The sequence below is a fragment of the Pan paniscus genome, chromosome 6 (genome assembly GCF_029289425.2).
Source record: "Pan paniscus chromosome 6, NHGRI_mPanPan1-v2.0_pri, whole genome shotgun sequence".
NCBI lineage: Eukaryota > Metazoa > Chordata > Mammalia > Primates > Hominidae > Pan > Pan paniscus.
The window spans coordinates 187847230-187864139 of record NC_073255.2 but is presented as its reverse complement, the minus strand read 5'-3'; the positions used below and the strand labels follow the sequence as shown (position 1 = coordinate 187864139).

The following is a 16910-nucleotide window of genomic DNA, read 5'->3' as shown; positions in this document are numbered from 1 at the left end:
GCTCTAAAAAATAAAACCTTTTTTTAAGGCTTATTTTTCCCTGTTGAAAATAAGGGAAGAGGCTTCCCTTTCCTCCCTTTTCTTGCAGAATTTCCTTCTCTGTCATTTTCAAATGTGTGTAAATCTTTTTAATGGCTAAACAAGCCTCTTGCCAGTCTAACAACTCAGTCATGTTTCCTCTGGGAGCCAGGACCATCTCTTTGAGTCTTGACATCAAGGAGTAAGTGCCCCCACCCTCCCCGTTTCCTGAGAAGCCTGACTTCAGCTGTCACCTGACTCCAAATTGCAAAACCCACCTCCAGTCATAGAGATACAAGAAAATCAGCAATTTTATCCTGAAAACATGAATGCAGTGGGTTGTGTCTGCTTGGCTACAGAAGAGTGAGATCTCTCTCCATCTTTGCGATCTCTTAGGGGAGAGATCGTGATGCAGATCGCATTCCAGTTTAAAGTTTATTCAATAATAAAATTGTTTTTTTTTTCCTTCTACCTTCGTGGAGAAGTTTTCTGGGTTGGCTGGAGATTTTGTTTTTAATTTTATGTCCCCACCAGGGCCCAGGTCCAGAGGGAAACATTGGAATGTGTGGCTTGGCAAGTAAGGGCGCCAGTGGAGGCAGCTGGGCGGCGTCCCTGGGGAGGACCGTCCCTGGGTTCAAGGGTGACATGCAGGTTCTGGTTTGTACCCTGTCTACTTTTGAAAAGCTCCCACAGCAGAGGCAAGGTCACCCCTCTGCCCCAAGAATCACATAACCTCCTCTTCCTGGGCCTCAGTGTCTCATCTGTGAAATGGTCATAAAAATATACTGTTTGAAGGAAGAGCAGCCCAAACTCCTCCCCAAAGCTCCTCCCTGCCCTCCAGCAGAAGCCCCTGTGGAGCACCTGCCCCTCTCTCCTTTGATCTCAGAGCCTGTCCCCCACCACCCCAGCCATCTGAGTCATGAGTCCGGTGTTCCCAGCTCATCTCCCCAGCCGTGTGGGGGCTGCACATCCTGTGGGCTCCATGTTCGCTCTGCTCACTCCACAATCTCTGAGCCTCTGCTGTCTGCCAAGTGCCCGTTCTGGGCCCTGGGGAACTCTCCCTCCGCGGTGGGGCTGCTTTGTGCTGTAAACTGATCCTGGGCGTCCAGGGTGGCTTAGTTGGTGCAGCAGAGAGGCAAGGGGCAGAGCACTGTACCCCCAGCTCAGGGCAGCGCGGGTCACCTGGGCACCCTAGGCAGGATCTTCAAGGAGAGAGGGACCCAGGGAGGGAGAGTGCCAGGGAGGGAGGCAGGCAGGAAGAGAGCGGGAGGAGGGAGGCCTGACCTGGCCTGGCGTTTTGTGGGGTGTGGGGGGGTGCATCAGGGGCTGGGTGAGTTGGAGCCGGAGGTCTAAGGTGGGGACCTGGGAGCTCAGACCAGAGCAGCCAGGGGAGGGGCGGTCAAGGGCTGTCTGTCTGTCCGGGGAAGCTTGGGTTGCATCCTCGTGGAGACAAACAAGTTGGCACCAAGGCGAGACTACCTGCAGCCAGGTGAGAAAGGGGAGTGGGCTGGGGAGCTCGGAACAGGCCTTGGGAGGGAGGGAGATGGGCGTGAGGGCTGAGGGGCAGCGCAGGGGAAGAAAGGTTGGAGGGCTAGAGAGACACCTCCCCTCCTCCCCCCACCACTCCAGGGCAGGGCAGGGGCAGCCGCGGGCTGGGCGGGAGGGCTCAGGGAGGAAGGAGGCTCGGGAGCTAAACGCGGAGAGCACAGGGAGACCCCGGGCAGGGCGGGCTGCACTCGCGGTGGCACAGGGTGGCCTGGTGGCCCCTCGGGCTTAGCACGCCCGACAGCACTAACGCTCCGGGGCCGGCCCAGCAAATCTTTTGTCCGGGGCGGCGCTGAGCCAGCAGGGCGCTGCCCGGTGTAAACGGGGACCCGCGGAAGGGGCGGGGCGCACCATGGCGCAGCGCTCGGGGAAGGTGAGTGCGTCCCTCAACCCCAAGGAAACCGAGTGGGGCTCCGCCTTCGCCCCCTGTGCTAGGGGATGCAGGAGGGTGCACACTGTTGATGGTGACAAATCCAAGGGAAGCTGGTTTAATTTCTTAATAAAATGGGGTGGCCTCGCTACTGGCCTGGGGCCTCTCTGGTGTGGATGGATAGGAAGGTCTCCATCTCCACTCCTTCCTTCTGGGATTCCAACCCCTCGCCCCGCAGTCAGGAGCAGGGAGGGTGGTCAGACTCCCTGGGGCTTCCTTGGGGTGGGGGAGGCTTGGCTTGTCCCATAGCCCTCCGCCCCACTGCTGCGGCTTCTTTGCCCAAGGCTGGCCTCTATGGCTTTTCCTTCCCAGGGTCTCTTCAGGGACACTTAGGGCTGGCTCTCTGAAAAATGTTGAGATTTGAGGGAGCCCCGAATCCCTTTGGTGCCCAGACCTCCCTGAAGGTTTCAGGGGCCCTCTACCAGCCGTGCCTGGTGCAGGAAGGACGGGAGACCTGGCTCTCCCTCGCCCTCTCCAGTGCCCCTAGCCTAGCCACTCCCATGAAGCCTTTGGTCTCCAAGGCCACATTCCAGAGTGTCTGGGGGTGACTGTGTTGCTGTATCAGTCTGCATGGGCCAGGTGATGCTTCAGTAACAAAGGGCCCCAGTAACTCTGTGGTGCAGAACGCCAAGGTGTCTGCCTCCTTTCTGGTGAACGCATGTGGCCACGCCTGACTCCAAGGGGCCTGGAAGGGCAATTCTCGTGTTCTTTTGAGCGAACTGGAGACACTGGTGAGGCACAAGCGACCATAGTGATGGGGAACATCACTGCACTCTGGCAGGACCCTTCTAGGGCCACAGTTCTTGAAACCCAAAGAGTTACTGAATGGTTGAGATTTTAGGTTCCACAGCAGGAAATGAGTCTGGCGGGTTGTTATTGCTTCACTTTGTTTTGTTTCGGGACAAGGACAACCTGTGAGTGCCACGTAGCTATAAGACACAATGTCTGAACTCCCACCAGGGTGATGGAGCTCCAGATCTGATACATGCCTGCTACCCAAAGGAGTGCCCTACAAAACACAGAGAGACAGGGTGGCACTTATAAGCCCTCTTTTGCGAACATTAATCCCGAGCCAGGCCCTGACGCGGCTTCGGCTGATTCAGCCTCTCCAGTGAAGGAGGCCCAATCCCAGGAACCCGAATTTCTGCAAAATATATGCTGGGTTACCATGAGAGGGTTGTGGGTGAAGTTTCTTCTTTTGAAAACACCTCCTTTAATGTTATTATCAGCTTTATGTTTTAATAATTAAAAAATGAGTTAAAAATGCAGTGGAAGTTGAAAACAGCCCGTTTTGAAATGGGCACCTAGACAAAGGGGAAACCCCTGTCCCCAAATTGCTGCTGAAATTTGTCTGCCCCACTGTGAGCTCCTAAGGGTGGGGAGGAACAGGAGCTGTGTATGGCATCAGCCTGCCAGCTGTTCATTCTTTTGCCCAATTGGCAAATAGTGTTGGGCACCTACTGTGTGCAGCAGGTCTGGGCTTTTGGGGGCCTGGGAGTAGGGGTTCCATCCAGGGTGTTGGGACCCAGACGCCAGCCTCCAACGCTGACGGAGAGAAGCCCCTGACCCTGAGCTCTGTAACCTGCCGTTTCTAGATCACTCTCTATGAAGGCAAGCACTTCACAGGGCGGAAGCTGGAGGTCTCCGGGGACTGTGACAACTTCCAGGACCGGGGCTTTATGAACCGAGTGAACTCCATCCGCGTGGAGAGCGGAGCCTGGGTCTGCTTCAATCACCCCGACTTCCGGGGCCAGCAGTTCATCTTGGAGCACGGTGACTACCCCGACTTCTTCCGCTGGAACAGCCACAGTGACCACATGGGCTCCTGTCGGCCTGTAGGAATGGTGAGTGGGCCCGTCCACCAAAGGCTGAGTCTTCCTGCTGGAGGGACCGAGGGTCAGCCCTGGCAGACAGTGGCAAGGAATCGGGGAGCATGGGCCTCCCGGCTTTAAAGTCTGTAAGACTGAGGGAGCTATACCCAGAGCCACCTGCTGGCATGAGGTGAGTAGGTGGGGGGCCAAGTTGCTATGAACTGAGTGGGAGTGGCCCTGAGTTTTCATACAGGTATCAATAAACCACTTTAAGTTTCGGAGCCAAAAATCTAGCTGCATTTTCCATTTAAAATGCTGTTGAAATCATCCAAATTTAGATTTCCAGCCAGATAGGGGACACTCCGCCAATGGGAGGCTGATTTGGGCCTAGTGTGGCCACTAGTACAGGTGGTCTTGTGGCACATTCTGGAGCCTTCCATGCTCCGGTCTTGGAATGGCTGATGGAGGAAGCTGAAGAATCACCCGCCTGTCAGGGGAAAATTGGGGGGCAGGTCCCTTGGAATTACACGGGTAGCTGCCGCCCAAGAGGTGTGTGCAGGGAGGGCAGACGAGGGGCATGGCTCCCCGGTGGCGAAAGACTGTTTCGGTCCAGCTGCTCCTAGGGTGGGATTTAAGCAAGGCCGTTCCCCCAGGTCATGGGTACTCACTGACCTGCTGTGAGCTCTGGAGCTTCAGGTGGGGAGTGGCGGACTCCTGAGCCTGGGGGCGCGCATCTCTCATCACAGAGCGTCTCGCTTATGTCTGCTGAGGACCCTCCCCCGACGCCTGGGCTGGGCGGTTCTGGTGAACGTCTGAGGAACTCCAGTAAAGGGGCCTTTGCGTGGTGCCCCCTCTCTTTTCTGTATCAGTTGCAAAACCAGCTGGGCTTTGGCATCTCAAACTGTAAGAATGCTTTCTTAGTATTTCTTCCAGGCTATGGTCCATTTGGAAAAAAGAAATTTAAATGGTTGGCCCTGGACCCTGCATAATGCTATTTATATGAAAAATATCCTTGGTATCTTGCGAACTGCTGTTCTCCTAAGAGCTATCCTGGGGCCAGCTGTGACGCAGACCAGGCCCTGCCGGCTTCTGAGCCAGGCAGGGGCTGGCCCTCCTCTGTCTTTTGGAAATGCGGGAATCATATAGGGAGACGTGCTGAGCCTAGGGGACAATGATGTCAAGGCCAGCAGGGGTTTCAGCACATGAGATCTGGTATTTGTTTTAGATTTTTGGCTTTATGTTTTACTAAAAGGTTCTATTACAGTTTTAAAATGTTATCATTTGAAGGCTTGCCCATGGGCTGTGGCCCAGGGGTGGGGAAGTCAGAACCCGGAGTGTGTTGCTGTGATCAGGGCCGGAGTCCCCCACGCTGAGCACCCAGAGGGAGCCCCGTGACCCCAGCCCTGGTCTGAGTGTGACCGCTGGCCTCTGGTCAGTTTGGCCCTCTTTGGACCTCAGATTTTCTAGTTGTAGAAAGAGGAGCTTGGACCAGCTCAGTGGCTTGGAACATTTTTAGAGTAATAGAACCCTTTCTTCCAACCACATCTCATGTGGAAGAACAAACAGAAGTGTGGGGTTGAAGTGTGTGGGGTGGGGGTGCCCAGTGCCTTGGGTACCTCCTAATTCCTTCCTGCATGGGGCTTCTGTTTCTGGGAGAGGGGAATTCACAGCAACCTCCTTCTTTCCTTCTTTTTTGCTTGGTCTTGGAGCACGGGGAACATTTCCGCCTAGAAATCTTCGAGGGTTGCAACTTCACGGGCCAGTGCCTGGAGTTCCTGGAGGACAGCCCCTTCCTCCAGAGCAGGGGCTGGGTCAAGAACTGTGTGAACCCCATCAAGGTGTACGGGGACGGAGCATGAGTACAGGCCACGTGGCCGCACCCCGAGGCCCGGCTAGGCCCTTCAGCACCAGGCGTGGGAGGCTGCCCGCCACACAGGGGTGGTGGGTGGGGTGGGAATGAGACCTCCAGCAGTGGGCAGCGTGTCCCTGGCCCCACAGGCCCTCTCCTTTCCTCAGCTGCCTCACCTGCCCCAGTCAAGCAGCGGGGAGCTTCCCCTGTGGCCCAGAAGGGCCTCAGAGAGGGACTCTGGGCCCCAGAGGCACCCTGAGACCTTCCCTCTAGGGCCTCAGTCCAGGAACAGAGGTAGGAGAGTACCTTGAAAGTTGCACGGTTCTCTACGATTGATCTGATACAAGGGGCCGCCTTTGGTTTTCTTGAACCGGGGGACACCTGCTTACCAAGGGGTCCTCCAGGGCCTTATGGGCTGGAAAAGCCACAGTGGGCTCACTTGCTCTGAGAAGGGTGGACCAGCCCACCCTGCCCCCGCGCCTACCCAGCAGAGCTGACCCCTGAACCGGGCCTCTCTGCAAACCCCCACCACCCTGGCCTCTGGGAGGAGATGGACTTCGGGGTGGCTCACTTCTGGACAGAAAGTAGCTGGGGGAATTTTGCCCAGGCCCAGATGGGTTTGTCTGCCCCACACTTGGGTTTCCTCCTGGTCAACCAAGGGCAGCCTGTGTGCCCCCTCCTGCCCTCCCGCACACTCCCCTTTTGCAACTATCCTCTGAGCACCTTCAAGTTGGCCATGTATTTTCATTGTCCAGCCCACACCTCTAGGTCAGGTAGATATTATCGCCCCCGTTCTACAAAGGGCAAGCTGAGACTCAGAAGGCTGACTGCCCGGCCGCCCCGTGGGAGTGGCACAGCTGAGACTGCAGCCAAGCCTGTGTCTGTCCCTGTTCCAGAGCTAGCCGCTTTCCCAGGCCTCAGTCCCCTCCCCTCAGGCCAAGAGCCCCTCACACAGGTTCCAGCTGGCTGTGCATGGTTCTGGCGCCTATCGAAGCAATTGAGGAACAATTTGCCGTCTATACTACAGAGGTTCAAGGCCAGGGAGCTTCGGAGGGGATGCAGGGGGCACAGGGACTGCAGGGAGACAGAGACTGGGCCGAGGCAGAGCTGGGCACAGGTGGTACCCCATGTCCATGGGCTCCAACCGCACAGCGAAAATATCCCCCCACAATTGTGTCTATGCTGAATATGTACATTATTCCCTGAAAGATACTGTACAACTATTTACATAGCGTTTATGTTGGATTAGGTATCATAAGTAATCTGGAGATGATTTCGAGTCCAGTAAGTTGTCACTCAACATTGTGGATAGGTTCTTGGAAACTGTGACTTTAAGTGAAACGATGTATGGCAGGTCCTCGAATATGTCGTCTTGTTCAATGTGGATTCATTATAAAATTGATGAGGGGAGAAATGGCTTTGTTATATATCATGTGCTTAAAGCCACGGTTCCCAAGAACCTACTGACGGTGTTAAGTGAGGACTTACTATATATGGGAGGATACACATGGGTTATATGCAAATACAGTGCCATTTTAAATCAGGAACTTGAGCATCCTCGGATTTTGATATCCAAGGGAGGTCCTGGAACCAGTTCCCAGGGATAGGGAGGGACTGTGTACATCCCACCTTTCCCCGGTGGCCTGATGTTGGCCCCCTTCCTGCTGTTTCTGTCACTCTAGCTGGCTCCAGGATTCCGTTTTACGAAATTGCATTTTGCCCTAAATTGGTGGCACCTGGAGCCCAGGGGTGGCATTCCAAAACAAGAATTTGCCCTGGAAAACTTGCTGGCTAAATTGTGTCTTGTAAGGCCCAAGTCATGCCTTTGCATGGAGGATGTCCTGAGGCCCTAGACACAATCCCCCCGGCCCACCCCCAACGCTCAGGGGCTTGTTGAGAACGAAGGTGGGGAAGGTGGAGGCTAACATTTCTCTGACTGAGGGGCACACAATCCCCACTGTCCCTGAGAGGAGCCAGCCATCGGGACCCCAGGTGGGGGACCCAGGAGCTCAGCCTTTGCCGCCTAAGACTCTTACTCTTACACAAATGTAAGCCCTTGTCAAGGAGGTAACGCCCCCAGGTCCCCTGGATCCGGAGGGGACACTGCTAGGAGGCCTTTCCTGGGGTCGGGGGAGTGGGCAAGGCAGGGCCCCTCCACCACCTCCCACTGCCAAGACTCCTTCCCTCTGGGTCCCACATCAGCCCAGGCATGACCCATCCCCTCAGACCCGTGTCCTGGTGGGCTCTTGGAGGGAAATGCACTGGCGTTCTGCCCCCACCTACCCTCACCTGGGGAAGGGCACGGTGCTGATGTGGGCAGGACAGGCCCCTGCCCTTTCCTCTGTCTGCCTCCTCCCAGTAGCCACAGCCAGGACAGGGGACGGCAGGATGGGTGGTTCCCCGCCCCCTCCTTTTGGGGGTGTCCATGTGAGAACCCTCATGTGGCCCAGGACATGGCTTGGGGCATTTCTTGCCCACCACAGGGTAGGAAAGGACCAGCTGACTCTCTGAGGTGCCTCTGAGGGCCCAGCTGTGGCACAGGTGTGGGGTTGGAAAGCTGTAGGTGTGGAGGGGCATGGAAACAGGGGCCATGAGGGTGGGGTCCAGGCTGGACCAGGCCTGCCCTGAGTCCCCCAGCAGGTGCTCCAGGCTGGCTCACACCCTCTGCCTCTCTCTCTTCCTTCCTGGCCCCAACCCTTGAGGCAGCAGACTGTGCCAGGCACCAGGCATGACAAGCCTCACTCGTCTCAGAGATGGTGAGGGAAGGACAGGGTTGGGCCAGCCCATGCTCCGAGCTGTCCTGAGGTGTCTTCCTTGGACCACACGCCCCTTTCCAGGCAGAGGCCACTATCCTGGACCTCCAGTCTCTTCCTCCTGGTCCCCCGTTCCCTCCCCACCGCACCTTCCTGCTTTTCTGGGCCGGGCCCACAGCTTCCTGGGTGATGAAGAGCTGTGTTCTCTCCTGCCCCCACCAGCCCGAGGTCCTCCAGGCTCTGTAAAGACTTGTCCTGACTGTTTCTGCTCTCTGGGTTGTTGGTGGCTGCCCCAGTGGTGTGCAGAAGGGGAGGAGGACAGGAAGGGGCCCTGCTTGGGACTCCCCAACCCTCCTCTGTGCCCTGCAGGCTCCTCCATGCAACTGCACCCCCACAGCCCATTTCCTCTGCAGGGGAGGCCCCGTGAGGGCAGGAGGGGGCAGGAACCGTGTTGTGTGACCATGGCACCTCTCGTACCTGACACAGTGTTGGGCACACATGTGGGAACCTGCTGGCATTCACTGAATGAACGGTGCCCTCTGTGCCAGGCCCCCCACCAGGTGCTGGGGGTACTGTCTGTGCAAGGTGGTCCTTATCAGGGAACAGGAGTGTGTGGGGCGTGGAGTGATGGCGGGAGTGCATCCTTGCCAAGGACGGCTGAAATGCAGTGGCGCAATCTCGGCTCACTGCAACCTCCGCCTCCCTGGTTCAAGCAATTATCTTGCCTCAGTCTCCCAAGTAGCTGGGATTACAGGTGCCCACCACCACGCCCAGCTAATTTTTGTATTTTTAGTAGAGACGGGGTTTCACCACATTGGCCGGGCTGCTCTCAAACTCCTGACTACAAGAGATCTGCCTGCCTCGGCCTCCCAAAATTCTGAGATTACAGGCGTGAGCCCCCATGCCCGGCCAGGACTGGTCAGTTTTAAAATGTGGACATTACTGGGCCTGTCCCCACACATGTCACACCCCAGCATGGACCCCACAGAGCACTGGGGAAGGAAATAAAAGCAGAGGTGGGCACCGTGGGTGCCTTTGTGTAGCCCAGAGTGAAGGGGCCGCTCGGCCGGGAGGGGTTGCTGGGTGGCCAGGCTGTGCAGGCTTTTCTCTCCGGAGTCCCGGGGGACTTCCTGGCAGCCCCTGATCCCCACTCCCCTGGCCTCCAGGTGGGTCCTGTATGAGGAGCCCAACTACCACGGCCGCGTGTACGTGGTGGAGAGTGGCGACTTCCGCAGCTTCTCGGACTGGGAGGCCCACAGCGCACGAGCGCAGTCGCTCCACAAGGTGGTCAACTTCTTCCAGCCGAGCCCTCCCACCGGGATGGCCGGGCGCAGCTCTGGGGACAGGGGCAACCCCTTGCGGTCCCACCCAGACCTCGGGACCTTGGGCGATAAAAGTCCTCACAGCCAACGGGCGGCTTCTGAGTGCTCTCTCGGCAGTGGGCATCCCAGCCCTGGGAGGAGCTGGATGATCCAGGGCGCTTTCCTGGACTCCCAGGGACCCCCTGGGCCAGGGAGGGGAGAGTGGTGGGGAGAGGTGGTGAGAAGCAATGGGGATGGGGCAGGGCCGGAACCCAGGCCGGTTCAGGACTCCCCAGGCTCACTTGGGGCTCTGCCTCTCTGTGACTCGGCAAGGTGAGGCTGCCAGGCCATGTGGCCAAAGGCCTGACCCAGGGTCTCTGTGTCTGATCTCTGGGTTTTATCCTCATGGCTAATCTTGGCCTCGGAGTTTCTAAGGGAGACCCCTCTGGAAGGATGGTTTCGACCCAGGGCAGACCCCTCTCCTGCGAGAGAGAAAACAGTTAGTGGTGGTGAGTGTCAGGGTGGGGGCTTAGCTTGAACAGGTGGGCTCTGTGGGAATGGAGGGGCTTTCGGGGAGAAAGGGGCATGAGGCGTGTCTGCTGCAGCCTTAGCCCCTGGAGCAGTAGGGCCGGCAGACCCAGAACCGGCGGCTCGCGTCTTCAGCTGGTGCAGCACCAAGCGCTCACCTGTAGAATTCCTCCATTCCTGGGCCCTCTCCAGGACACTGGGTCCTCCTGTTGGGGTGGGCTTGAATCTAGAGGGGACACCCCACCCTTGAGGGGCAGAGGGGAGGGAAAAGTCTGTCCTGGAAGGAGATACTCGGCCCAGGCAGTGGGATTCCTGGGCATAAGAGCTCCACGTCGCCAAAAGCATCCCCCCACTCCCTCCCCACCCACGCCTATGCTTCCAACTCACTGGGGAGAGAGGAAAGGTCCCACGAGGGGGAACTCTGGTCCCTGGGGGTGGCCCAGGTAACTCCCTGCTGCCGGCAGCCCTCCAGCAGAGTCCTGAATGGAGCCTGCCTGTGAGGAAACCATAGCCCACCGCAGAAGGAGGCAACAGATGGAGTGCTCTGGGCTTCTGAGGAGAACACAGGGGCCCTGGACCCGAGATTCCTGAGCATGGGGTCTCCTGGACATGGAGACCCCAAAGATGTCCACATGGCCTGTGCCTGGACCAAGGCCTGGCTGGATGAGGGTTCAGTGGGGAGCCAGGTGCATGGGTTGGATCACCCGTGTGCCCACAGAGTTCTGGCTGTGGTTCTGACTCCTGGTCCGGCCTCTAATCCCCGACTGCGATCCCAGAGTCCCCCCAACCAGCTGGCTCCCGACTGGCCTCTCAGTTCCCGGGTCCTCCCACCACACATCTTGCTCCAGTTTTCTGAGTAGATGGAGGAGTTTGGATGGGGATCAGCCCCTCTAGGCTGGTCGCCCGGCTCAGGACTCCCAGGGAAAGCCCATGAGCCCTGGGTTACTATCTGAGTTGAACTGAGACACGCCGACAGGCCTGGGGGGTGATGGATGTACAGCAGGGACCTCAGGGAGGGAACACAGGGTTCCCGAGAGAAAAACAAAATCTCAGGGGCTGATTCTGCCGCAGAGTGTGGTGGCCTGAGTGTGGTGGGCCAGGGGATGGCTGTCCCGTTCCTGGGTGTCCTCCAACCTGTCCCCATCCCTCGCTGAGAGAGCAATGGAAAAAGAGTCACGATGGGTCACCCAATTCACCCAAGACAATGCCCCACCAAGAGGTGGGTGGCAAAGACGGAGGGGCCCCATGACTGCTGTGGGACCCCCGTAGGCTGTCCCATGACAGCCGAGGCCAAATGAAGACATGAAACCACTAGGCAACCGTCCACTCCGCCCAGGAAAGGGGAAGGGGCTCCCTGCTGCCATGTGGTAGATGGGTCCCCAAAAGGCCTGCTCTGTACCCCTAATGCCCTGGCCCCACCTCCTTTCACCTACAAACCACAGAGCATGGAGCCCTAGAAGCTTCGGAGCTGAGGACTTCCAGCTGAGCAGCTCTCTTCAATCAGATCAAGGACCGGAAGAGGCCACCACAAAACCAGCAACAACCCAGCCACCTTTCCTGACTGCAAACCTCTGAGCCTGGAACCGATTGACATGTAAATGCACCTGCACTGTTTCTGAGCCGGGAGAGTGTTTACTTAAAATCATGCCCTCAGTTTTCATTTCTCTGCCAGTTTGTTAGGGAGGTGGAGCCTTCTGTGTGTCATATCTGCCAGCAGGAGGCCCTCCCCACCCATGGCAAGGGCCCTGTCTCTTCTGAAACAGCCGTCCAACCCTCCACCCCACAGCCTCCTTGGGCCTTGGCACCCTGCTGGCCTCAGGCCTCCACAATCTCGCACCTCAGCCCACAGCTGATGATGGTGATGATGTTGATGAATATTTATGGAGCACTGACTTAATGCCAGGCTCTGTAGTAGCTGGAATCTGTGTAATTTTACTTAATCATATACAATAATGCCAAGATGATGATATGCTTATCACCACTGTACAGTTGAGGAGAGCCAGCCACAGACAGGTTAAGCAACTTGCCCAGGGTCACACAGCAGTCAGGACTAAAACCCAGGTCTGGCTGGCTGATTGATCCTTTTCGTTCCTAACCACTCCTCTATAGAGCACCACACATTTGCATATTTAGATATATTTTTGTCATGAATTTGGCGCAAACCCAAAGCCTCTCCAGGCCTCAGACCCTGTTCTGTGAAATGAGTGCAATCATGTCTGCTATACCAACTGTATACCCTTGTAAAAGCCAAAGGCGTGACCCATGAGCGGGTGCCATATGAGGGCTGGTTAGTAGTAGGTGACCCAGTAGGTGACGGGGTGGGGAAGCAGGCAGGGGAGTGGCATCACAGGAGAGAAGGTAACTTGGCTCCAAACTCCAACCTGATTCCCACTCCATCCCTCACTAGGATGTGACATTGGAGAAGCCACTGCTGTGTGTCTCAGTGTCTTCAGACGTACAGCAGTGGTAATCATTCCGCCCCCTCATAGGCAATTAATGCCTGGGGAATGAAATGAGAACTGCAGGCCCCACCGGTTCAGTCCAGGTCCTTGGGAGTCACGGGAAAAACCAGGCCTAGCAGCCCTTCCCATGAGTTCCAGAGGCTTCCCCTGAACTCTTCCTCTCCTCCCCAGCACCAAGGCCTAGCAGCACCTCATTAACTGGTGATTTAATGCTTCTCGAATGGGCTTTGTGCTCCTGGGTGACCTCCCCCTCACCCCAGCCCCCTGCTCCCTAATCTGTCAGCAAATCTGCTTTTTGTCTGAAAGAGGAAAAACAAGATTCCCACCAAAGTGCTTGTGGGCAGCTTGTAATTTATCTGAAGTCCGTCCAGGGGTCGATGGACCGAGGGTGAGAGGCCCTCAAGAGCCACACATGCTTCACATATTTCTACCTCCCTCTGTGGTTTGGAAAGCTGGGACTTTCACAGAGCCATCCCCTCATGTCCTCAGCCCTAGGTCCCCCTGCCCTGCTGGCCCCCTGTGCACTGTTTATCAGGCCCAGTCTGACCACAGGAAAAACATTCCCTTTGAATCCCCCCAGCCACCCCATCCCCCGCGCCAAGAAGTTCCTCTCACCAGCCAAGGGCTGGTCCAAGAAGTCTCTGTTGGCCCCTTCCCCTTCCTGGGCCTCCCTCCCGTGCCCCGAGGTGGCCTGCGCCTGGCAGGCTACCGCCTTCTTGGCTGGAGGCTTCTTGGCTTGCCTCTTCACCCCACTGGGTGCCTTAAGAGCAGGGCTGTCCTGCCTGTGTTCCCCCCAGGAAGCCACAACAGATCTTCAATCAAAGCCTGTTGGATGAGTTTGAGCCCAGGGACGTCAAAAAAAAAAAAAAGAAGAAGAAAGAAAAAGACAAACTAACAAAAAACTTGTCGAATGAGACAGTTTTAAAGGTTTAGCTCCAGAGTTTCAGTTTGTGAAGATGACAGACTTCTGGAGACAGACAGATGGTGCTGACGGCCACACGACTATGTGTGTGTACTTAATGCCACTCAACCACACACTTCAAATGGTTAGGATGATAAATTGTATGTGTATTTTGCCATAATCAAAAAAATTAACTCCTTGTTGCTGAGGTGCTCAGGACTGTGGGGGGCAATGTGGGAATGAAGGCCCTCGCTGGTCCCAGGGAACCCTGTGGGTCTCCTGTGCCACCATGCCCCACATTCCCTACCTGAAGAAGCTATCACCTGCTTATTGATTGCGTGGGTCCCATCGGCTTGGCAGGGCTCTTGGCTGTGGCTGCTGGGGAGGCTGAGATGCAGGAGGAGGAAGAGGAGGAGGAGGAGAAGGTCCTTGTCCTTCAGCAGGGATCCCTGGAGCGTCCCTGTGGTTGCCTGGGACTAACCCTGCCTTCCGGACCCCCAGGACTTAGTAGCCCAGGTCTGGGGACACCAGGAAGGAGTGACTTGGGCAGCCTGCCCTGAACAGCGAGCATTTGTGTGAACAGGCTCCTGGCTTCCTTGCCTGTGGACAGCCCGCTTTGGAATTGTGATTTAAAAGGATCCTGTGGAGCCCAGCTGGCGTGGGCTGTGCATGGAGGGGTGGCAGCCCTGGACCCAGCCTTGCTGGGGCTGGGGGATGGACTGGGCAGGTCAGTGCTGGTAACCCTAGTCCTGGTCCATGCCTGCTCTGGGACCCCCAGGACTGCCCTCCCTGGGTAGGGGCAGGGGCAGGGGCAGAGGGTAGGGCTGGGCTGAGGGTGCGCATTCTCAACCCGAAGTGGGCTCAGCGATGTGTAGGATTGCTCTGGCTAGGGGGCTGAGCAGGTTATAAGGACCCTCTCCACGAACCCTGCCTGGCCCCCAACACCACGAGCGGGAGTTCTCACCAGTTGGGCTGGATCGTTCCGCGGGCTGAGATGGTCGTGCCCTGGGTTCCATTCCCGTAAAGTGTTCATTTCTAGGTGCCAGGCACAGGGAGCAGGGCGGCATGTCCCCCGCACAGTGTGCCCAGCCTAAGCACCAGCCCAGGCATTCCTAAACTGCACAGACAGACATGCGGGCAGTAGAAATGGGCGCTCCCACCCAGTGGGGCTGCTGGGTAGAAGTCCCTTCATGGGGCTGGTGATGGCCGAGGTGGTGTCACCTCTACACACAGAGGGGACGCTCAAGTGTTGCTTTACCCTTGGAGGCACTGGGCCCAAGGCCAGGGGAGGAGCCCATTGTGATAAAAACGCAGATACAAAAAGTAGGGGAAGAAATCTTTGCGGCAGAGGGGACTTAGAAAAATGTTGTAGAAAAAAGCGAGGCATCCGTAATATTCTCCCCGGCACAAGTCCTGTGCTGTCTGCTAGAGAGGAACTCCTAATTGGGCCAAAGCAAGCAGGGAAACAGGATCAGCTCCATCATTCGCTCAGTCCCAAAGATGAAAGGAAGCTAGTTTTCCGGAAGAAGCCCAGCAATTCCTGGGACCGAGGCCAGAGAGAAGTTTCTTCCACGGGTCCGCTGGCCCCATGCCGATGACTCACAAGCTGCACCCTCAACGTTAGCCCTCCTGCGGGGAAATTAACAGGTTTCCTAGGATTTTCTGTAATAGCATCCCACAGGATTCGGTGGACGGCACTGTGCCAAAGTCAACTTTTTGTGGGGGAGGAGATTTTAACATTTCTGGTTTACGTATGAGTATATTGCTACTTTTAAGTGAACCTAATTGGGTCATGAAAGCGGGACCTGGCAATGACTGGTTATCAGTAGATACCAATACCAACAGCATTTTCTTGGGTAATTACTATGACACAAACTGTGTGCTAACCCCTTTTTTACATATAACAAGGTGGGTATATTATTTTCTCTCTTTTACAATGGAAGAAATAGACCTAAAAGGATGATTGTAACTTGCCCAAATGTGTGCCATAAATGGCCAAAAAGGCCAAGTGCCCCTGGCCGTCTGACCCCAGCCCACACCTAACCCCCTCTACACATCATCCCCTGTGGCAACGGCTTCCCAATCTTTTTGACTGAGACGCACATGTAGGTCATTAGATATAAAACTAACACAGCTGTGTCACAAACAGTCCCGATCCTCACTATTTAGTTGAGCATCAATATTTTCTATTTTATTTTACTTTAAAAGAATGCTGGTCAGAGACCCACTAAGTTGATTTCGCAACCTCCTAGTAGGTCACAATTCTCCAGTTTGAAAAACACTACACCACTGCCTCATAGTGTAAACAAACGAAGATTTAAGGAGCCACAGCCTACGCTGTGGATTAGCTCTTCCAATCCCAGTGCCCTCCTCCCTCCCTTGCCTGCCTTCACTAAAGCATCCAGAAAAGCCAAATGCTCTTTTCTCTGCCTCCCAGGCCATGGGACATAGCTCTGGTCACTGAGATGAAAGCTGACAGACGGACTTCAGAAAAAGCTTTGGCTTTCTGGATAAAAAGCCCCTTTCCCCTGGCTTCCTGCCTTGAATAAAGATGTGACGCCAGGAACTCAGGCAGCCTTCTTGTAATCATGAGATAAAAGCCAAGAGAACCAGGGAAAGGCTGGCACCAAGCTCACCGAGCTGCTAAATCAGCATCAGCAGCCACCCTTCTTGTTATGTAAGAGAAGTGAACCCCTATTTGTTTCACCACGCGTAGGTTTTCTATTATTTGCAGCTGAAAACATTCCTAACTGATAACATAATAACCAAAAACCCCCAAACCTCACACAGGTAGTTCCTCCTGTGTTAAACCCTGTGCTTCATTGTCTGGTGAGCAATAAAGGCACTTGCACTTGGAAATACTAAAATAGATTTTAAAAAACCAACCTATTAAATAGTTCATCTATTTAAGGTCATAGTGCGTTTTTTCCCAATTAGAGGCACCGCCTGCCCTGTGACATACGTTCAATGGCCGCGGTATCCTGACCGTGGCTAATTTTTGTATTTTTAGTAGAGATGGGGTTTCACCATGTTGGCCAGGCTGATCTCGAACTCCTGACCTCAAGTGATCTGCCTGCCTCCGCTTCCCAAAGTGCTGGGATTACAGGTGTGAGCCACCACGCCTGGCCTATTTGTTTCTGTCATGGAGCAAACCCAGATTCTTTGGAAGAGAGTTTTGTGGGATGTGGAAATGGAAAACAATTGCATGGGAATGCCACATTCGGTGTGGGGCCTTCAGGAAGAAACGTGTGAAAGGTTTCCAGAAGAGAAGGCAACATGATTCACGTTGGAAACTGCAGGGCTGTGGTTGTT

At 55.7% G+C, this 16910-nt stretch overlaps 1 protein-coding gene across 1 annotated transcript; it reads left to right on the top strand.

The window, feature by feature from the left end:
- The first annotated feature begins 1706 nt into the window (after positions 1–1706).
- CRYGN (crystallin gamma N) lies at positions 1707–16124 on the top strand. Its single transcript, XM_055115542.1, is given in 4 exon segments — positions 1707–1936; positions 3589–3837; positions 5514–5674; positions 11678–16124. Coding segments are annotated over 4 exon segments (564 nt in total). The 5' UTR covers positions 1707–1915; the 3' UTR covers positions 11811–16124.
- The last annotated feature ends 786 nt before the right edge of the window (positions 16125–16910 follow it).